Source organism: Haliotis asinina, chromosome 14 (assembly GCF_037392515.1).
Source record: "Haliotis asinina isolate JCU_RB_2024 chromosome 14, JCU_Hal_asi_v2, whole genome shotgun sequence".
In the NCBI taxonomy this organism is placed as follows: Eukaryota; Metazoa; Mollusca; class Gastropoda; order Lepetellida; family Haliotidae; genus Haliotis; species Haliotis asinina.
The window spans coordinates 11,910,085-11,936,400 of record NC_090293.1 but is presented as its reverse complement, the minus strand read 5'-3'; the positions used below and the strand labels follow the sequence as shown (position 1 = coordinate 11,936,400).

The 26,316-nt window shown below is 52.8% G+C and overlaps 2 protein-coding genes across 2 annotated transcripts; both read left to right on the top strand.

Annotated features, from left to right (window-relative positions):
- Window positions 1–17,797: 17,797 nt before the first annotated feature.
- On the top strand, window positions 17,798–18,334 carry LOC137261255 (hepatitis A virus cellular receptor 1-like; the record flags this gene model as incomplete). The annotated part of the gene is made up of 1 exon (XM_067798977.1): window positions 17,798–18,334. A coding segment is annotated over one exon (537 nt), but the record flags the coding sequence as incomplete, so codon positions are not given.
- Window positions 18,335–21,202: 2,868 nt separating this feature from the next.
- LOC137261253 (hepatitis A virus cellular receptor 1-like) lies at window positions 21,203–21,850 on the top strand (the record flags this gene model as incomplete). Its single annotated transcript, XM_067798976.1, has 1 exon — window positions 21,203–21,850. A coding segment is annotated over one exon (648 nt), but the record flags the coding sequence as incomplete, so codon positions are not given.
- Window positions 21,851–26,316: the final 4,466 nt, after the last annotated feature.

Genomic DNA, 26,316 nt, shown 5'->3' with positions numbered 1-26,316 from the left:
CCACCCCCATTACTACTTCCACCCCCACTACTACCTCCACCCCCATAACTACTTCCACCCCCACTACTACCTCCACCCCCATAACTATTTCCACCCCCACTAATACCTCCACCCCCAGAACCACTTCCACCCCAACTACTACCTCCACCCCCATAACTACCTCCACCCCCATAACTACTTCCACCCCCACTACTACCTCCACACCCATAACAACCTCCACCCCCATAACTACTTCCACCCCCACTACTACCTCCACCTCCATAACTACTTCCACCCCCACTACTACCTCCACCCCCATAACTACTTCCATCCCCATTACTACCTCCACCCCTACTACTATCTCCACCTCCATAACTACTTCCACCCCCACTACTACCTCCACCTCCATAACTACTTCCACCCCCACTACTACTTCCACCCCCATAACTACTTCCACCCCCACTACTACCTCCAACTCCATAACTACTTCCAGCCCCATTACTACCTCCACCCCCATAACTACTTCCACCCCCATAACTACTTCCACCCCCATAACTACTTCCACCCCCACTACTACCTCCACCTCCATAACTACTTCCACCTCCACTACTACCTCCAGCCCCATAACTACTTCCACCCCCACTACTACCTCCACCCCCATAACTACTTCCACCCCCACTACTAAATCCACCCCCATAACTACTTCCACCCCCATAACTACTTCCACCCCCACTACTACTTCCACCCCATAACTACTTCCACCCCCACTACTACCTCCACCCCCATAACTACTTCCACCCCCATAACTACTTCCATCCCCACTACTACCTCCACCCATATAACTACTTCCACCCCCACTACTACCTCCACCCCCATAACTACTTCCACCCCCTACTACTACCTCCACCCTTCATAACTACTTCCACCCCCACTACTATCTCCACCCCCATAACTACTTCCACCCCCACTACTACTTCCACCCCCATAACTACTTCCACCCCCACTACTACCTCCACCCCCATAACTACTTCCACCCCCATTACTACCTCCACCCCTACTACTATCTCCACCTCCATAACTACTTCCAGCCCCACTACTACCTCCACCCCCATAACTACTTCCACCAAAACTACTACTTCCACCCCCATTACTACTTCCACCCCCACTACTACCTCCACCCCCATAACTACTTCCACCCCCATAACTACTTCCACCCCCACTACTACCTCCACCCCCATAACTACTTCCACCCCCACTACTACCTCCACCCCCATAACTATTTCCACCCCCACTAATACCTCCACCCCCAGAACCACTTCCACCCCAACTACTACCTCCACCCCCATAACTACCTCCACCCCCATAACTACTTCCACCCCCACTACTACCTCCACACCCATAACTACCTCCACCCCCATAACTACTTCCACCCCCACTACTACCTCCACCTCCATAACTACTTCCACCCCCACTACTACCTCCACCCCCATAACTACTTCCATCCCCATTACTACCTCCACCCCTACTACTATCTCCACCTCCATAACTACTTCCACCCCCACTACTACCTCCACCTCCATAACTACTTCCACCCCCACTACTACTTCCACCCCCATAACTACTTCCACCCCCACTACTACCTCCAACTCCATAACTACTTCCAGCCCCATTACTACCTCCACCCCCATAACTACTTCCACCCCCATAACTACTTCCACCCCCATAACTACTTCCACCCCCACTACTACCTCCACCTCCATAACTACTTCCACCTCCACTACTACCTCCAGCCCCATAACTACTTCCACCCCCACTACTACCTCCACCCCCATAACTACTTCCACCCCCACTACTAAATCCACCCCCATAACTACTTCCACCCCCATAACTACTTCCATCCCCACTACTACCTCCACCCATATAATTACTTCCACCCCCACTACTACCTCCACCCCCATAACTACTTCAACCCCCTACTACTACCTCCACCCCCATAACTACTTCCACCCCCACTACTATCTCCACCCCCATAACTACTTCCACCCCCACTACTACTTCCACCCCCATAACTACTTCCACCCCTACTACAACCTCCACCCCCATAACTACTTCCACCCCCAATACTACCTCCACCCCTACTACTATCTCCAAATCCATAACTACTTCCAGCCCCACTACTACCTCCACCCCCATAACTACTTCCACCCCCACTACTACTTCCACCCCCATTACTACTTCCACCCCCAGTACTACCTCCACCCCCATAACTACTTCCACCCCCATAACTACTTCCACCCCCACTACTACCTCCACCCCCATAACTACTTCCACCCCCACTACTACCTCCACCCCCATAACTATTTCCACCCCCACTAATACCTCCACCCCCAGAACCACTTCCACCCCAACTACTACCTCCACCCCCATAACTACCTCCACCCCCATAACTACTTCCACCCCCACTACTACCTCCACACCCATAACTACCTCCACCCCCATAACTACTTCCACCCCCACTACTACCTCCACCTCCATAACTACTTCCACCCCCACTACTACCTCCACCCCCATAACTACTTCCATCCCCATTACTACCTCCACCCCTACTACTATCTCCACTTCCATAACTACTTCCACCCCCACTACTACCTCCACCTCCATAACTACTTCCACCCCCACTACTACTTCCACCCCCATAACTACTTCCACCCCCACTACTACCTCCAACTCCATAACTACTTCCAGCCCCACTACTACCTCCACCCCCATAACTACTTCCACCCCCATAACTACTTCCATCCCCTTTACTACCTCCACCCCTACTACTATCTCCACCTCCATAACTACTTCCACCCCCACTACTACCTCCACCCCCATAACTACTTCCACCCCCATAACTACTTCCACCCCCATAACTACTTCCACCCCCACTACTACCTCCACCCCCATAACTACTTCCACCCCCACTACTACTTCCACCCCCATAACTACTTCCACCCCCATGACTACTTCCACCCCCACTACTACCTCCACCTCCATAACTACTTCCACCCCCACTACTACCTCCACCCCCATAACTACTTCCATCCCCACTACTACCTCCACCCCCATAACTACTTCCACCCCCTACTACTACCTCCACCCCCATAACTACTTCCACCCCCACTACTACCTCCACCCCCATAACTACTTCCACCCCCACTACTACTTCCACCCCCATAACTACTTCCACCCCCACTACTACCTCCACCCCCATAACTACTTCCACCCCCACTACTACTTCCACCCCCATAACTACTTCCACCCCCACTACTACCTCCACCCCCATAACTACTTCCATCCCCACTACTACCTCCACCCCCACAACTACTTCCACCCACACAAGTACCTCCAACTCCATAACTACTTCCACCCCCACTACTACCTCCACCCCATAACTACTTCCACCCCCATAACTACTTCCACCCCCATTACTACCTCCACCCCCATAACTACTTCCACCCCCACTACTACCTCCACCTCCATAACTACTTCCAACCCCACTACAACCTCCACCTCCATAACTACTTCCATCCCCACTACTACCTCCACCCCCATAACTACTTCCACCCCCACTACTACCTCCACCCCCATAACTACTTCCACCCCCACTAATACCTCCACCTCCATAACTCCTTCCACCCCCACTACTACCTCCACCCCCATAACTACTTCCACCCCCACTACTACCTCCACCCCCATAACTACTTCCATCCCCATTACTACCTCCACCCCTACTACTATCTCCACCTCCATAACTACTTCCACCCCCACTACTACCTCCACCCCCATAACTACTTCCACCCCCATGACTACTTCCACCCCCATAACTACTTCCACCCCCACTACTACCTCCACCCCCATAACTACTTCCACCCCCACTACTACTTCCACCCCCATAACTACTTCCACCCCCATGACTACTTCCACCCCCACTACTACCTCCACCTACATAACTACTTCCACCCCCACTACTACCTCCACCCCCATAACTACTTCCATCCCCACTACTACCTCCACCCCCATAACTACTTCCACCCCCTACTACTACCTCCACCCCCATAACTACTTCCACCCCCACTACTACCTCCACCCCCATAACTACTTCCACCCCCACTACTACTTCCACCCCCATAACTACTTCCACCCCCACTACTACCTCCACCCCCATAACTACTTCCACCCCCATTACTACCTCCACCCCTACTACTATCTCCACCTCCATAACTACTTCCACCCCCAGTACTACCTCCACCCCCATAACTACTTCCACCCCCATAACTACTTCCACCCCCATAACTACTTAAACCCCCACTACTACCTCCACCTCCATAACTACTTCCACCCCCAGTACTACCTCCACCCCCATAACTACTTCCACCCCCATAACTACTTCCACCCCCACTACTACCTCCACCTCAATAACTACTTCCACCCCAACTACTACCTCCACCCCCATAACTACTTCCACCCCCATAACTACTTCCACCCCCACTACTACCTCCACCCCCATAACTACTTCCACCCCCATAACTTCTTCCACCCCCATAACTACTTCCACCCCCACTACTACCTCCACCTCCATAACTACTTCCACCCCCACTACTACCTCCACCCCCATAACTACTTCCACCCCCATAACTACTTCCACCCCCACTACTACCTCCACCCCCATAACTACTTCCACCCCCACTACTGCCTCCACCTCCATAACTACTTCCACCCCCACTACTACCTCCACCCCCATAACTACTTCCACCCCCGCTACTACCTCCACCCCCATAACTACTTCCACCCCACTACTACCTCCACCCCCATAACTACTTCCACCCCCACTACTACCTCCACCCCCATAACTACTTCCACCCCCACTACTACCTCCACCCCCATAACTACTTCCACCCCCACTACTACCTCATCCCCCATGACTACTTCCACCACCACTACTACATACACCCCCATAACTACTTCCACCCCCGCTACTACCTCCACCCCCATAACTACTTCCACCCCCACTACTACCTCCACCCCCATAACTACTTCCACCCCCACTACTACCTCCACCCCCATAACTACTTCCACCCCCACTACTACCTCCATCCCCATAACTACTTCCACCCCCGCTACTACCTCCACCCCCATAACTACTTCCAGCCCCATAACTACTTCCACCCCCACTACTACCTCCACCCCCATAACTACTTCCACCCCATAACTACTTCCACCCCCACTACTACCTCCACCTCCATAACTACTTCCACCCCCACTACTACCTCCACCTCCATAACTACTTCCACCCCCACTACTACCTCCACCCCCATAACTACTTCCACCCCCACTACTACCTCAACCCCCATAACTACTTCCACCCCCACTACTACCTCCACCTCCATAACTACTTCCACCCCCACTACTACCTCCACCCCCATAACTACTTCCACCCCCACTACTACCTCCACCCCCATAACTACTTCCATCCCCATTTCTACCTCCACCCCTACTACTATCTCCACCTCCATAACTACTTCCACCCCCACTACTACCTCCACCCCCATAACTACTTCCACCTCCATAACTACTTCCACCCCCACTACTACCTCCACCCCCATAACTACTTCCACCCCCACTACTACTTCCACCCCCATAACTACTTCCACCCCCATAACTACTTCCATCCCCACTACTACCTCCACCTCCATGACTACTTCCACCCCCACTACTACCTCCACCCCCATAACTACTTCCACCCCCACTAATACCTCCACCTCCATAACTACTTCCACCCCCACTACTACCTCCAACCCCATAACTACTTCCACCCCCACTACTACCTCCACCCCCATAACTACTTCCATCCCCTTTACTACCTCCACCCCTACTACTATCTCCACCTCCATAACTACTTCCACCCCCACTACTACCTCCACCCCCATAACTACTTCCACCCCCATAACTACTTCCACCCCCATAACTACTTCCACCCCCACTACTACCTCCACCCCCATAACTACTTCCACCCCAACTACTACTTCCACCCCCATAACTACTTCCACCCCCATGACTACTTCCACCCCCACTACTACCTCCACCTCCATAACTACTTCCACCCCCACTACTACCTCCACCCCCATAACTACTTCCATCCCCACTACTACCTCCACCCCCATAACTACTTCCACCCCCTACTACTACCTCCACCCCCATAACTACTTCCACCCCCACTACTACCTCCACCCCCATAACTACTTCCACCCCCACTACTACTTCCACCCCCATAACTACTTCCACCCCCTCTACTACCTCCACCCCCATAACTACTTCCACCCCCACTACTACTTCCACCCCCATAACTACTTCCACCCCCACTACTACCTCCACCCCCATAACTACTTCCACCCCCATTACTACCTCCAACCCTACTACTATCTCCACCTCCATAACTACTTCCACCCCCAGTACTACCTCCACCCCCATAACTACTTCCACCCCCATAACTACTTCCACCCCCATAACTACTTAAACCCCCACTACTACCTCCACCTCCATAACTACTTCCACCCCCAGTACTACCTCCACCCCCATAACTACTTCCACCCCCATAACTACTTCCACCCCCACTACTACCTCCACCTCCATAACTACTTCCACCCCAACTACTACCTCCACCCCCATAACTACTTCCACCCCCATAACTACTTCCACCCCCACTACTACCTCCACCCCCATAACTACTTCCACCCCCATAACTTCTTCCACCCCCATAACTACTTCCACCCCCACTACTACCTCCACCTCCATAACTACTTCCACCCCCACTACTACCTCCACCCCCATAACTACTTCCACCCCCATAACTACTTCCACCCCCACTACTACCTCCACCCCCATAACTACTTCCACCCCCACTACTGCCTCCACCTCCATAACTACTTCCACCCCCACTACTACCTCCACCCCCATAACTACTTCCACCCCCGCTACTACCTCCACCCCCATAACTACTTCCACCCCACTACTACCTCCACCCCCATAACTACTTCCACCCCCACTACTACCTCCACCCCCATAACTACTTCCACCCCCACTACTACCTCCACCCCCATAACTACTTCCACCCGCACTACTACCTCATCCCCCATGACTACTTCCACCACCACTACTACCTCCACCCCCATAACTACTTCCACCCCCGTTACTACCTCCACCCCCATAACTACTTCCACCCCCACTACTACCTCCACCCCCATAACTACTTCCACCCCCACTACTACCTCCACCCCCATAACTACTTCCACCCCCACTACTACCTCCATCCCCATAACTACTTCCACCCCCGCTACTACCTCCACCCCCATAACTACTTCCAGCCCCATAACTACTTCCACCCCCACTACTACCTCCACCCCCATAACTACTTCCACCCCCATAACTACTTCCACCCCCACTACTACCTCCACCTCCATAACTACTTCCACCCCCACTACTACCTCCACCTCCATAACTACTTCCACCCCCACTACTACCTCCACCCCCATAACTACTTCCACCCCCACTACTACCTCAACCCCCATAACTACTTCCACCCCCACTACTACCTCCACCTCCATAACTACTTCCACCCCCACTACTACCTCCACCCCCATAACTACTTCCACCCCCACTACTACCTCCACCCCCATAACTACTTCCATCCCCATTTCTACCTCCACCCCTACTACTATCTCCACCTCCATATCTACTTCCACCCCCACTACTACCTCCACCCCCATAACTACTTCCACCTCCATAACTACTTCCACCCCCACTACTACCTCCACCCCCATAACTACTTCCACCCCCACTACTACTTCCACCCCCATAACTACTTCCACCCCCATAACTACTTCCACCCCCACTACTACCTCCACCTCCATGACTACTTCCACCCCCACTACTACCTCCACCCCCATAACTACTTCCACCCCCACTAATACCTCCACCTCCATAACTACTTCCACCCCCACTACTACCTCCAACCCCATAACTACTTCCACCCCCACTACTACCTCCACCCCCATAACTACTTCCATCCCCTTTACTACCTCCACCCCTACTACTATCTCCACCTCCATAACTACTTCCACCCCCACTACTACCTCCACCCCCATAACTACTTCCACCCCCATAACTACTTCCACCCCCATAACTACTTCCACCCCCACTACTACCTCCACCCCCATAACTACTTCCACCCCCACTACTACTTCCACCCCCATAACTACTTCCACCCCCATGACTACTTCCACCCCCACTACTACCTCCACCTCCATAACTACTTCCACCCCCACTACTACCTCCACCCCCATAACTACTTCCATCCCCACTACTACCTCCACCCCCATAACTACTTCCACCCCCTACTACTACCTCCACCCCCATAACTACTTCCACCCCCACTACTACCTCCACCCCCATAACTACTTCCACCCCCACTACTACTTCCACCTCCATAACTACTTCCACCCCCACTACTACCTCCACCCCCATAACTACTTCCACCCCCATTACTACCTCCACCCCTACTACTATCTCCACCTCCATAACTACTTCCACCCCCAGTACTACCTCCACCCCCATAACTACTTCCACCCCCATAACTACTTCCACCCCCATAACTACTTCCACCCCCTACTACTACCTCCACCCCCATAACTACTTCCACCCCCACTACTACCTCCACCCCCATAACTACTTCCACCCCCACTACTACTTCCACCCCCATAACTACTTCCACCAACACTACTACCTCCACCCCCATAACTACTTCCACCCCCACTACTACTTCCACCCCCATAACTACTTCCACCCCCACTACTACCTCCACCCCCATAACTACTTCCACCCCCATTACTACCTCCACCCCTACTACTATCTCCACCTCCATAACTACTTCCACCCCCAGTACTACCTCCACCCCCATAACTACTTCCACTCCCATAACTACTTCCACCCCCATAACTACTTAAACCCCCACTACTACCTCCACCTCCATAACTACTTCCACCCCCAGTACTACCTCCACCCCCATAACTACTTCCACCCCCATAACTACTTCCACCCCCACTACTACCTCCACCTCCATAACTACTTCCACCCCAACTACTACCTCCACCCCCATAACTACTTCCACCCCCATAACTACTTCCACCCCCACTACTACCTCCACCCCCATAACTACTTCCACCCCCATAACTTCTTCCACCCCCATAACTACTTCCACCCCCACTACTACCTCCACCTCCATAACTACTTCCACCCCCACTACTACCACCACCCCCATAACTACTTCCACCCCCATAAATACTTCCACCCCCACTACTACCTCCACCCCCATAACTACTTCCACCCCCACTACTGCCTCCACCTCCATAACTACTTCCACCCCCACTACTACCTCCACCCCCATAACTACTTCCACCCCCGCTACTACCTCCACCCCCATAACTACTTCCACCCCACTACTACCTCCACCCCCATAACTACTTCCACCCCCACTACTACCTCCACCCCCATAACTACTTCCACCCCCACTACTACCTCCACCCCCATAACTACTTCCACCCGCACTACTACCTCATCCCCCATGACTACTTCCACCACCACTACTACCTCCACCCCCATAACTACTTCCACCCCCGCTACTACCTCCACCCCCATAACTACTTTCACCCCCACTACTACCTCCACCCCCATAACTACTTCCACCCCCACTACTACCTCCACCCCCATAACTACTTCCACCCCCACTACTACCTCCATCCCCATAACTACTTCCACCCCCGCTACTACCTCCACCCCCATAACTACTTCCAGCCCCATAACTACTTCCACCCCCACTACTACCTCCACCCCCATAACTACTTCCACCCCCATCACTACTTCCACCCCCACTACTACCTCCACCTCCATAACTACTTCCACCCCCACTACTACCTCCACCTCCATAACTACTTCCACCCCCACTACTACCTCCACCCCCATAACTACTTCCACCCCCACTACTACCTCAACCCCCATAACTACTTCCACCCCCACTACTACCTCCACCTCCATAACTACTTCCACCCCCACTACTACCTCCACCCCCATAACTACTTCCACCCTCACTACTACCTCCACCCCCATAACTACTTCCATCCCCATTTCTACCTCCACCCCTACTACTATCTCCACCTCCATAACTACTTCCACCCCCACTACTACCTCCACCCCCATAACTACTTCCACCTCCATAACTACTTCCACCCCCACTACTACCTCCACCCCCATAACTACTTCCACCCCCACTACTACTTCCACCCCCATAACTACTTCCACCCCCATAACTACTTCCACCCCCACTACTACCTCCACCTCCATGACTACTTCCACCCCCACTACTACCTCCACCCCCATAACTACTTCCACCCCCACTAATACCTCCACCTCCATAACTACTTCCACCCCCACTACTACCTCCAACCCCATAACTACTTCCACCCCCACTACTACCTCCACCCCCATAACTACTTCCATCCCCTTTACTACCTCCACCCCTACTACTATCTCCACCTCCATAACTACTTCCACCCCCACTACTACCTCCACCCCCATAACTACTTCCACCCCCATAACTACTTCCACCCCCATAACTACTTCCACCCCCACTACTACCTCCACCCCCATAACTACTTCCACCCCCACTACTACTTCCACCCCCATAACTACTTCCACCCCCATGACTACTTCCACCCCCACTACTACCTCCACCTCCATAACTACTTCCACCCCCACTACTACCTCCACCCCCATAACTACTTCCATCCCCACTACTACCTCCACCCCCATAACTACTTCCACCCCCTACTACTACCTCCACCCCCATAACTACTTCCACCCCCACTACTACCTCCACCCCCATAACTACTTCCACCCCCACTACTACTTCCACCTCCATAACTACTTCCACCCCCACTACTACCTCCACCCCCATAACTACTTCCACCCCCATTACTACCTCCACCCCTACTACTATCTCCACCTCCATAACTACTTCCACCCCAACTACTACCTCCACCCCCATAACTACTTCCACCCCCATAACTACTTCCACCCCCATAACTACTTCCACCCCCACTACTACCTCCACCTCCATAACTACTTCCACCCCCAGTACTACCTCCACCCCCATAACTACTTCCACCCCCACTACTACCTCCACCCCCATAACTGCTTCCATCCCCATTACTACCTCCACCCCTACTACTATCTCCACCTCCATAACTACTTCCACCCCCACTACTACCTCCACCCCCATAACTACTTCCACCCCCACTACTACCTCCACCCCCATAACTACTTCCACCCCCACTTCTACTTCCACCCCCATAACTTCTTCCACCCCCATGACTACTTCCACCCCCACTACTACCTCCACCTCCATAACTACTTCCACCCCCACTACTACCTCCACCCCCATAACTACTTCCACCCCCACTACTACCTCCACCCCCATAATTACTTCCACCCCCTACTACTACCTCCACCCCCATAACTACTTCCACCCCCACTACTACCTCCACCCCCATAACTACTTCCACCCCCACTACTACTTCCAGCCCCATAACTACTTCCACCCCCACTACTACCTCCACCCCCATAACTACTTCCACCCCCATTACTACCTCCACCCCTACTACTATCTCCACCTCCATAACTACTTCCACCCCCAGTACTACCTCCACCCCCATAACTACTTCCACCCCCATAACTACTTCCACCCCCATAACTACTTCCACCCCCACTACTACCTCCACCTCCATAACTACTTCCACCCCCAGTACTACCTCCACCCCCATAACTACTTCCACCCCCATAACTACTTCCACCCCCACTACTACCTCCACCCCCATAACTACTTCCACCCCCACTGCTACCTCCACCCCCATAACTACTTCCACCCCCATAACTACTTCCACCCCCATAACTACTTCCACCCCCACTACTACCTCCACCTCCATAACTACTTCCACCCCCACTACTACCTCCACCCCCATAACTACTTCCACCCCCATAACTACTTCCACCCCCACTACTACCTCCACCCCCATAACTACTTCCACCCCCACTACTGCCTCCACCTCCATAACTACTTCCACCCCCACTACTACCTCCACCCCCATAACTACTTCAACCCCCGCTACTACCTCCACCCCCATAACTACTTCCACCCCACTACTACCTCCACCCCCATAACTACTTCCACCCCCACTACTACCTCCACCCCCATAACTACTTCCACCCCCACTACTACCTCCACCCCCATAACTACTTCCACCCCCACTACTACCTCCACCCCCATGACTACTTCCACCAACACTACTACCTCCACCCCCATAACTACTTCCACCCCCGCTACTACCTCCACCCCCATAACTACTTCCACCCCCACTACTACCTCCACCCCCATAACTACTTCCACCCCCACTACTACCTCCACCCCCATAACTACTTCCACCCCCACTACTACCTCCATCCCCATAACTACTTCCACCCCCGCTACTACCTCCACCCCCATAACTACTTCCAGCCCCATAACTACTTCCACCCCACTACTACCTCCACCCCCATAACTACTTCCACCCCCACTACTACCTCCACCTCCATAACTACTTCCACCCCCACTACTACCTCCACCTCCATAACTACTTCCAACCCCACTACTACCTCCACCTCCATAACTACTTCCACCCCCACTACTACCTCCACCCCCATAACTACTTCCACCCCCACTACTACCTCCACCTCCATAACTACTTCCACCCCCACTACTACCTCCACCCCCATAACTACTTCCACCCCCACTACTACCTCCACCCCCATAACTACTTCCATCCCCATTTCTACCTCCACCCCTACTACTATCTCCACCTCCATAACTACTTCCACCCCCACTACTACCTCCACCCCCATAACTACTTCCACCTCCATAACTACTTCCACCAACACTACTACCTCCACCCCCATAACTACTTCCACCCCCACTACTACTTCCACCCCCATAACTACTTCCACCCCCATAACTACTTCCACCCCCACTACTACCTCCACCTCCATGACTACTTCCACCCCCACTACTACCTCCACCCCCATAACTACTTCCACCCCCACTAATACCTCCACCTCCATAACTACTTCCACCCCCACTACTACCTCCACCCCCATAACTACTTCCACCCCCACTACTACCTCCACCCCCATAACTACTTCCATCCGAATTACTACCTCCACCCCTACTACTATCTCCACCTCCATAACTACTTCCACCCCCACTACTACCTCAACCCCAATAACTACTTCCACCCCCATAACTACTTCCACCCCCATAACTACTTCCACCCCCACTACTACCTCCACCCCCATAACTACTTCCACCCCCACTACTACTTCCACCCCCATAACTACTTCCACCCCCATGACTACTTCCACCCCCACTACTACCTCCACCCCCATAACTACTTCCATCCCCATTTCTACCTCCACCCCTACTACTATCTCCACCTCCATAACTACTTCCACCCCCACTACTACCTCCACCCCCATAACTACTTCCACCTCCATAACTACTTCCACCCCCACTACTACCTCCACCCCCATAACTACTTCCACCCCCACTACTACTTCCACCCCCATAACTACTTCCACCCCCATAACTACTTCCACCCCCACTACTACCTCCACCTCCATGACTACTTCCACCCCATCTACTACCTCCACCCCCATAACTACTTCCACCCCCACTAATACCTCCACCTCCATAACTACTTCCACCCCCACTACTACCTCCAACCCCATAACTACTTCCACCCCCACTACTACCTCCACCCCCATAACTACTTCCATCCCCTTTACTACCTCCACCCCTACTACTATCTCCACCTCCATAACTACTTCCACCCCCACTACTACCTCCACCCCCATAACTACTTCCACCCCCATAACTACTTCCACCCCCATAACTACTTCCACCCCCACTACTACCTCCACCCCCATAACTACTTCCACCCCCACTACTACTTCCACCCCCATAACTACTTCCACCCCCATGACTACTTCCACCCCCACTACTACCTCCACCTCCATAACTACTTCCACCCCCACTACTACCTCCACCCCCATAACTACTTCCATCCCCACTACTACCTCCACCCCCATAACTACTTCCACCCCCTACTACTACCTCCACCCCCATAACTACTTCCACCCCCACTACTACCTCCACCCCCATAACTACTTCCACCCCCACTACTACTTCCACCCCCATAACTACTTCCACCCCCACTACTACCTCCACCCCCATAACTACTTCCACCCCCATTACTACCTCCACCCCTACTACTATCTCCACCTCCATAACTACTTCCACCCCCAGTACTACCTCCACCCCCATAACTACTTCCACCCCCATAACTACTTCCACCCCCATAACTACTTCCACCCCCACTACTACCTCCACCTCCATAACTACTTCCACCCCCAGTACTACCTCCACCCCCATAACTACTTCCACCCCCACTACTACCTCCACCCCCATAACTACTTCCATCCCCATTACTACCTCCACCCCTACTACTATCTCCACCTCCATAACTACTTCCACCCCCACTACTACCTCCACCCCCATAACTACTTCCACCCCCACTACTACCTCCACCCCCATAACTACTTCCACCCCCACTTCTACTTCCACCCCCATAACTACTTCCACCCCCATGACTACTTCCACCCCCACTACTACCTCCACCTCCATAACTACTTCCACCCCCACTACTACCTCCACCCCCATAACTACTTCCACCCCCACTACTACCTCCACCCCCATAATTACTTCCACCCCCACTACTACCTCCACCCCCATAACTACTTCCACCCCCACTACTACCTCCACTCCCATAACTACTTCCACCCCCACTACTACTTCCACCCCATAACTACTTCCACCCCCACTACTACCTCCACCCCCATAACTACTTCCACCCCCATTACTACCTCCACCCCTACTACTATCTCCACCTCCATAACTACTTCCACCCCCAGTACTACCTCCACCCCCATTACTACTTCCACCCCCATAACTACTTCCACCCCCATAACTACTTCCACCCCCACTACTACCTCCACCTCCATAACTACTTCCACCCCCAGTACTACCTCCACCCCCATAACTACTTCCACCCCCATAACTACTTCCACCCCCACTACTACCTCCACCCCCATAACTACTTCCACCCCCACTACTACCTCCACCCCCATAACTACTTCCACCCCCATAACTACTTCCACCCCCATAACTACTTCCACCCCCACTACTACCTCCACCTCCATAACTACTTCCACCCCCACTACTACCTCCACCCCCATAACTACTTCCACCCCCATAACTACTTCCACCCCCACTACTACCTCCACCCCCATAACTACTTCCACCCCCACTACTGCCTCCACCTCCATAACTACTTCCACCCCCACTACTACCTCCACCCCCATAACTACTTCAACCCCCGCTACTACCTCCACCCCCATAACTACTTCCACCCCACTACTACCTCCACCCCCATAACTACTTCCACCCCCACTACTACCTCCACCCCCATTACTACTTCCACCCCCACTACTACCTCCACCCCCATAACTACTTCCACCCCCACTACTACCTCCACCCCCATGACTACTTCCACCACCACTACTACCTCCACCCCCATAACTACTTCCACCCCCGCTACTACCTCCACCCCCATAACTACTTCCACCCCCACTACTACCTCCACCCCCATAACTACTTCCACCCCCACTACTACCTCCACCCCCATAACTACTTCCACCCCCACTACTACCTCCATCCCCATAACTACTTCCACCCCCGCTACTACCTCCACCCCCATAACTACTTCCAGCCCCATAACTACTTCCACCCCACTACTACCTCCACCCCCATAACTACTTCCACCCCCATAACTACTTTCACCCCCACTACTACCACCACCTCCATAACTACTTCCACCCCCACTACTACCTCCACCTCCATAACTACTTCCACCCCCACTACTACCTCCACCCCCATAACTACTTCCACCCCCACTACTACCTCCACCCCCATAACTACTTCCACCCCCACTACTAGCTCCACCTCCATAACTACTTCCACCCCCACTACTACCTCCACCCCCATAACTACTTCCACCCCCACTACTACCTCCACCCCCATAACTACTTCCATCCCCATTTCTACCTCCACCCCTACTACTATCTCCACCTCCATAACTACTTCCACCCCCACTACTACCTCCACCCCCATAACTACTTCCACCTCCATAACTACTTCCACCATCACTACTACCTCCACCCCCATAACTACTTCCACCCCCACTACTACTTCCACCCCCATAACTACTTCCACCCCCATAACTACTTCCACCCCCACTACTACCTCCACCTCCATGACTACTTCCACCCCCACTACTACCTCCACCCCCATAACTACTTCCACCCCCACTAATACCTACACCTCCATAACTACTTCCACCCCCACTACTACCTCCACCCCCATAACTACTTCCACCCCCACTACTACCTCCACCCCCATAACTACTTCCATCCCCATTACTACCTCCACCCCTACTACTATCTCCACCTCCATAACTACTTCCACCCCCACTACTACCTCCACCCCCATAACTACTTCCACCCCCATAACTACTTCCACCCCCATAACTACTTCCACCCCCACTACTTCCTCCACCCCCATAACTACTTCCACCCCCACTACTACTTCCACCCCCATAACTACTTCCACCCCCATGACTACTTCCACCCCCACTACTACCTCCACCTCCATAACTACTTCCACCCCCACTACTACCTCCACCCCCATAACTACTTACATCCCCACTACTACCTCCACCCCCATAACTACTTCCACCCCCTACTACTACCTCCACCCCCATAACTACTTCCACCCCCACTACTACCTCCACCCCCATAACTACTTCCACCCCCACTACTACTTCCACCCCCATAACTACTTCCACCCCCACTACTACCTCCACCCCCATAACTACTTCCACCCCCATTACTACCTCCACCCCTACTACTATCTCCACCTCCATAACTACTTCCACCCCCAGTACTACCTCCACCCCCATAACTACTTCCACCCCCATAACTACTTCCACCCCCATAACTACTTCCACCCCCACTACTACCTCCACCTCCATAACTACTTCCACCCCCAGTACTACCTCCACCCCCATAACTACTTCCACCCCCATAACTACTTCCACCCCCACTACTACCTCCACCTCCATAACTACTTCCACCCCAACTACTACCTCCACCCCCATAACTACTTCCACCCCCATAACTACTTCCACCCCCACTACTACCTCCACCCCCATAACTACTTCCACCCCCATAACTACTTCCACCCCCATAGCTACTTCCACCCCCACTACTACCTCCACCTCCATAACTACTTCCACCCCCACTACTACCTCCACCCCCATAACTACTTCCACCCCCATAACTACTTCCACCCCCACTACTACCTCCACCCCCATAACTACTTCCACCCCCACTACTGCCTCCACCTCCATAACTACTTCCACCCCCACTACTACCTCCACCCCCATAACTACTTCCACCCCCGCTACTACCTCCACCCCCATAACTACTTCCACCCCACTACTACCTCCACCCCACTACTACCTCCACCCCCACAACTACTTCCACCCCCACTACTGCCTCCACCCCCACTACTACCTCCACCTCCATAACTACTTCCACCCCCACTACTACCTCCACCCCCATGACTACTTCCACCACCACTACTACCTCCACCGGCATAACTACTTCCACCCCCGCTACTACCTCCACCCTCATAACTACTTCCACCCCCACCACTACCTCCACCCCCATAACTACTTCCACCCCCACTACTACCTCCATCCCCATAACTACTTCCACCCCCGCTACTACCTCCACCCCCATAACTACTTCCAGCCCCATAACTACTTCCACCCCCACTACTACCTCCACCCCCATAACTACTTCCACCCCCATAACTACTTCCACCCCCACTACTACCTCCACCTCCATAACTACTTCCACCCCCACTACTACCTCCACCTCCATAACTACTTCCACCCCCATAACTACTTCCACCCCCACTACTACCTCCACCTCCATAACTACTTCCACCCCCACTACTACCTCCACCTCCATAACTACTTCCACCCCCACTACTACCTCCACCCCCATAACTACTTCCACCCCCACTACTACCTCCACCCCCATAACTACTTCCACCCCCACTACTACCTCCACCCCCATAACTACTTCCACCCCCACTACTACCTCCATCCCCATAACTACTTCCACCCCCGCTACTACCTCCACCCCCATAACTACTTCCAGCCCCATAACTACTTCCACCCCCACTACTACCTCCACCCCCATAACTACTTCCACCCCCATAACTACTTCCACCCCCACTACTACCTCCACCTCCATAACTACTTCCACCCCCACTACTACCTCCACCTCCATAACTACTTCCACCCCCATAACTACTTCCACCCCCACTACTACCTCCACCTCCATAACTACTTCCACCCCCACTACTACCTCCACCTCCATAACTACTTCCACCCCCACTACTACCTCCACCCCCATAACTACTTCCACCCCCACTACTACCTCCACCCCCATAACTACTTCCACCCCCACTACTACCTCCACCTCCATAACTACTTCCACCCCCACTACTACCTCCACCCCCATAACTACTTTCACCCCCACTACTACCTCCACCCCCATAACTACTTCCATCCCCATTTCTACCTCCACCCCTACTACTATCTCCACCTCCATAACTACTTCCACCCCCACTGCTACCTCCACCCCCATAACTACTTTCACCTCCATAACTACTTCCACCCCCACTACTACCTCCACCCCCATAACTACTTCCACCCCCACTACTACTTCCACCCCCATAACTACTTCCACCCCCATAACTACTTCCACCCCCACTACTACCTCCACCTCCATGACTACTTCCACCCCCACTACTACCTCCACCCCCATAACTACTTCCATCCCCACTACTACCTCCACCCCCATAACTACTTCCACCCCCACTATTATCTCCACCCCCACAACTACTTCCACCCCCACTACTACTTCCACCCCCATAACTACTTCCACCCCCACTACTAAATCCACCCCCATAATTACTTCCACCCCCATTACTACTTCCACCCCCATAACTACTTCCACCCCCATTACTGCCTCCACCACTACTACTATCTCCACATCCATAACTACTTCCACCCCCACTACTACCTCCACCCCCATAACTACTTCCACCCCCATAACTACTTCCACCCCCATAACTACTTCCATCCCCATTACTACCTCCACCCCTACTTCTATCTCCACCTCCATAACTACTTCCACCCCCACTACTACCTTCACCTCCATAACTACTTCCACCCCCACTATTACCTCCACCTCCATAACTACTTCCACCCCCACTACTACCTCCACCCCTACTACTATCTCCACCTCCATAACTACTTCCACCCCCACTACTACCTTCACCTCCATAACTACTTCCACCCCAATAACTACCTCCACCCCCATAACTACTTCCATCCCCATTACTACCTCCACCCCTACTACTATCTCCACCTCCATAACTACTTCCACCCCCACTACTACTTCCACCCCCACTACTACCTCCACGTCCATAACTACTTCCACCCCAACTACTACCTCCACCCCCATAACTACTTCCACCCCCATAACTACTTCCACCCCCACTACTACCTCCACCCCCATGACTACTTCCACCCCCACTACTACCCTCACCTACATAACTACTTCCACCCCCACTACTACCTCCACCTCCATGACTACTTCCACCCCCACTACTACCTCCACCCCTACTACTATCTCCACCTCCATAACTACTTCCACCCCCACTACTACCTTCACCTCCATAACTACTTCCACCCCCATAACTACCTCCACCCCCATAACTACTTCCATCCCCATTACTACCTCCACCCCTACTACTACCTGCACTTCCATAACTACTTCCACCCCCACTACTACCTCCACCCCCATAACTACTTCCACCCCCATAACTACTTCCACCCCCATAACTACTTCCACCCAAACTACTACCTCCACCTCCATAACTACTTCCACCCCAACTACTACCTCCACCCCCATAAATACTTCCACCCCCATAACTACTTCCACCCCCACTACTACCTCCACCCCCATGACTACTTCCACCCCCACTACTACCTTCACCTCCATAACTACTTCCACCCCCACTACAACCTCCACCTCCATAACTACTTCCACCCCCACTACTACCTCCACCCCTACTACTATCTCCACCTCCATAACTACTTCCACCCCCACTACTACCTTCACCTCCATAACTACTTCCACCCCCATAACTACCTCCACCCCCATAACTACTTCCATCCCCATTACTACCTCCACCCCTACTTCTATCTCCACCTCCATAACTACTTCCACCCCCACTACTACCTTCACCTCCATAACTACTTCCACCCCCACTACTACCTCCACCTCCATAACTACTTCCACCCCCACTACTACCTCCACCCCTACTACTATCTCCACCTCCATAACTACTTCCACCCCCACTACTACCTTCACCTCCATAACTACTTCCACCCCCATAACTACCTCCACCCCCATAACTACTTCCATCCCCATTACTACCTCCACCCCTACTACTATCTCCACCTCCATAACTACTTCCACCCCCACTACTACTTCCACCCCCACTACTACCTCCACGTCCATAACTACTTCCACCCCAACTACTACCTCCACCCCCATAACTACTTCCACCCCCATAACTACTTCCACCCCCACTACTACCTCCACCCCCATGACTACTTCCACCCCCACTACTACCCTCACCAACATAACTACTTCCACCCCCACTACTACCTCCACCTCCATAACTACTTCCACCCCCACTACTACCTCCACCCCTACTACTATCTCCACCTCCATAACTACTTCCACCCCCACTACTACCTTCACCTCCATAACTACTTCCACCCCCATAACTACCTCCACCCCCATAACTACTTCTATCCCCATTACTACCTCCACCCCTACTACTACCTGCACCTCCATAACTACTTCCACCCCCACTACTACCTCCACCCCCATAACTACTTCCACCCCCATAACTACTTCAACCCCCATAACTACTTCCACCCAAACTACTACCTCCACCTCCATAACTACTTCCACCCCAACTACTACCTCCACCCCCATAAATACTTCCACCCCCATAACTACTTCCACCCCCACTACTACCTCTACCCCCATGACTACTTCCACCCCCACTACTATCTTCACCTCCATAACTACTTCCACCCCCACTACAACCTCCACCTCCATAACTACTTCCACCCCCACTACTACCTCCACCCCCACTACTATCTCCACCTCCATAACTACTTCCACCCCCACTACTACTTCCACCCCCACTACTACCTCCACGTCCATAACTACTTCCACCCCAACTACTACCTCCACCCCCATAACTACTTCCACCCCCATAACTACCTCCACCCCCATAACTACTTCCATCCCCATTACTACCTCCACCCTTACTACTATCTCCACCTCCATAACTACTTCCACCCCCACTACTACTTCCACCCCCACTACTACCTCCACGTCCATAACTACTTCCACCCCAACTACTACCATCCACCCCCATAACTACTTCCACCCCCATAACTACTTCCACCCCCACTACTACCTCCACCCCCATAACTACTTCCACCCCCACTACTACCTTCACCTACATAACTACTTCCACCCCCACTACTACCTCCACCTCCATAACTACTTCCACCCCCACTACTACCTCCACCCCTACTACTATCTCCACCTCCATAACTACTTCCACCCCCACTACTACCTTCACCTCCATAACTACTTCCACCCCCATAACTACCTCCACCCCCATAACTACTTCCATCCCCATTACTACCTCCACCCCTACTACTACCTCCACCCCCCATAACTACTTCCACCCCCATAACTACTTCCACCCCCATAACTACTTCCACCCAAACTACTACCTCCACCTCCATAACTACTTCCACCCCAACTACTACCTCCACCCCCATAAATACTTCCACCCCCATAACAACTTCCACCCCCACTACTACCTCCACCCCCATGACTACTTCCACCCCCACTACTACCTTCACCTCCATAACTACTTCCACCCCCACTACTACCTCCACCTCCATAACTACTTCCACCCCCATAACTACTTCCACCCCCACTACTACCTCCACCCCCATGACTACTTCCACCCCCACTACTACCTTCACCTCCATAACTACTTCCACCCCCACTAACTACCTCCACCTCCATAACTACTTCCACCCCCACTACTACCTCCACCCCCACTACTACCTCCACCCCCATAACTACTTCCACCCCCACTACTACCTTCACCTACATAACTACTTCCACCCCCACTACTACCTCCACCTCCATAACTACTTCCACCCCCACTACTACCTCCACCCCTACTACTATCTCCACCTCCATAACTACTTCCACCCTCACTACTACCTTCACCCCCATAACTACTTCCATCCCCATTACTACCTCCACCCCTACTACTACCTGCACCTCCATAACTACTTCCACCCCCACTACTACCTCCACCCCCATAACTACTTCCACCCCCATAACTACTTCCACCCCCATAACTACTTCCACCCAAACTACTACCTCCACCTCCATAACTACTTCCACCCCAACTACTACCTCCACCCCCATAAATACTTCCACCCCCATAACTACTTCCACCCCCACTACTACCTCCACCCCCATGACTACTTCCACCCCCACAACTACCTTCACCTCCATAACTACTTCCACCCCCACTACTACCTCCACCTCCATAACTACTTCCACCCCCACTACTACCTCCACCCCTACTACTATCTCCACCTCCATAACTACTTCCACCCCCACTACTACCTTCACCTCCATAACTACTTCCACCCCCATAACTACCTCCACCCCCATAACTACTTCCATCCCCATTACTACCTCCACCCCTACTACTATCTCCACCTCCATAACTACTTCCACCCCCACTACTACTTCCACCCCCACTACTACCTCCACGTCCATAACTACTTCCACCCCAACTACTACCTCCACCCCCATAACTACTTCCACCCCCATAACTACTTCCACCCCCACTACGACCTCCACCCCCATAACTACTTCCACCCCCACTACTACCTTCACCTACATAACTACTTCCACCCCCACTACTACCTCCACCTCCATAACTACTTCCACCCCCACTACGACCTCCACCCCTACTACTATCTCCACCTCCATAACTACTTCCACCCCCACTACTACCTTCACCTCCATAACTACTTCCACCCCCATAACTACCTCCACCCCCATAACTACTTCCATCCCCATTACTACCTCCACCCCTACTACTATCTCCACCTCCATGACTACTTCCACCCCCACTACTACCTCCACCCCCATAACTACTTCCACCCCCATAACTACTTCCACCCCCATAACTACTTCCACCCCCCACTACTACCTCCACCCCCATAACTACTTCCATCCCCATTACTACCTCCACCCCTACTACTATCTCCACCTCCATAACTACTTCCACCCCCACTACTACCTCCACCCCCATAACTACTTCCACCTCCATAACTACTTCCACCCCCACTACTACCTCCACCCCCATAACTACTTTCACCCCCACTACTACTTCCACCCCCATAACTACTTCCACCCCCATAACTACTTCCACCCCCACTACTACCTCCACCTCCAAAACTACTTCCACCCCCACTACTACCTCCACCCCCATAACTACTTCCATCCCCACTGCTACCTCCACCCACATAACTACTTCCACCCCCACTACTATCTCCACCCCCATAACTACTTCCACCCCCACTACTACTTCCACCCCCATAACTACTTCCACCCCCACTACTACCTCCACCCCCATAACTATTTCCACCGCCATTACAACCTCCACCCCCATAACTACTTCCACCCCCATTACTGCCTCCACCACTACTACTATCTCCACCTCCATAACTACTTCCACCCCCACTACTACCTCCACCCCCATAACTACTTCCACCCCCATAACTACTTCCACCCCCATAACTACTTCCACCCAAACAACTACCTCCACCTCCATAACTACTTCCACCCCAACTACTACCTCCACCCCCATAAATACTTCCACCCCCATAACTACTTCCACCCCCACTACTACCTCCACCCCCATGACTACTTCCACCCCCACTACTACCTTCACCTCCATAACTACTTCCACCCCCACTACTACCTCCACCTCCATAACTACTTCCACCCCCACTACTACCTCCACCCCTACTACTATCTCCACCTCCATAACTACTTCCACCCCCACTACTACCTTCACCTCCATAACTACTTCCACCCCCATAACTACCTCCACCCCCATAACTACTTCCATCCCCATTACTACCTCCACCCCTACTACTATCTCCACCTCCATAACTACTTCCACCCCCACTACTACTTCCACCCCCACTACTACCTCCACGTCCATAACTACTTCCACCCCAACTACTACCTCCACCCCCATAACTACTTCCACCCCCAAAACTACTTCCACCCCCACTACTACCTCCACCCCCATAACTACTTCCACCCCCACTACTACCTTCACCTACATAACTACTTCCACCCCCACTACTACCTCCACCTCCATAACTACTTCCACCCCCACTACTACCTCCACCCCTACTACTATCTCCACCTCCATAACTACTTCCACCCCCACTACTACCTTCACCTCCATAACTACTTCCACCCCCATAACTACCTCCACCCCCATAACTACTTCCATCCCCATTACTACCTCCACCCCTACTACTACCTGCACCTCCATAACTACTTCCACCCCCACTACTACCTCCACCCCTATAACTACTTCCACACCCATAACTACTTCCACCCCCATAACTACTTCCACCCCCACTACTACCTCCACCCCCATAACTACTTCCATCCCCATTTCTACCTCCACCCCTACTACTATCTCCACCTCCATAACTACTTCCACCCCCACTACTACCTCCACCCCCATAACTACTTTCACCTCCATAACTACTTCCACCCCCACTACTACCTCCACCCCCATAACTACTTCCACCCCCACTACTTCTTCCACCCCCATAACTACTTCCACCCCCATAACTACTTCCACCCCCACTACTACCTCCACCTCCATGACTACTTCCACCCCCACTACTACCTCCACCCCCATAACTACTTCCATCCCCACTACTACCTCCACCCCCATAACTACTTCCACCCCCACTATTATCTCCACCCCCATAACTACTTCCACCCCCACTACTACTTCCACACCCATAACTACTTCCACCCCCACTACTAAATCCACCCCCATAATTACTTCCACCCCCATTACTACCTCCACCCCCATAACTACTTCCACCCCCATTACTGCCTCCACCACTACTACTATCTCCACATCCATAACTACTTCCACCCCCACTACTACCTCCACCCCCATAACTACTTCCACCCCCATAACTACTTCCACCCCCATAACTACTTCCATCCCCATTACTACCTCCACCCCTACTTCTATCTCCACCTCCATAACTACTTCCACCCCCACTACTACCTTCACCTCCATAACTACTTCCACCCCCACTATTACCTCCACCTCCATAACTACTTCCACCCCCACTACTACCTCCACCCCTACTACTATCTCCACCTCCATAACTACTTCCACCCCCACTACTACCTTCACCTCCATAACTACTTCCACCCCAATAACTACCTCCACCCCCATAACTACTTCCATCCCCATTACTACCTCCACCCCTACTACTATCTCCACCTCCATAACTACTTCCACCCCCACTACTACTTCCACCCCCACTACTACCTCCACGTCCATAACTACTTCCACCCCAACTACTACCTCCACCCCCATAACTACTTCCACCCCCATAACTACTTCCACCCCCACTACTACCTCCACCCCCATGACTACTTCCACCCCCACTACTACCCTCACCTACATAACTACTTCCACCCCCACTACTA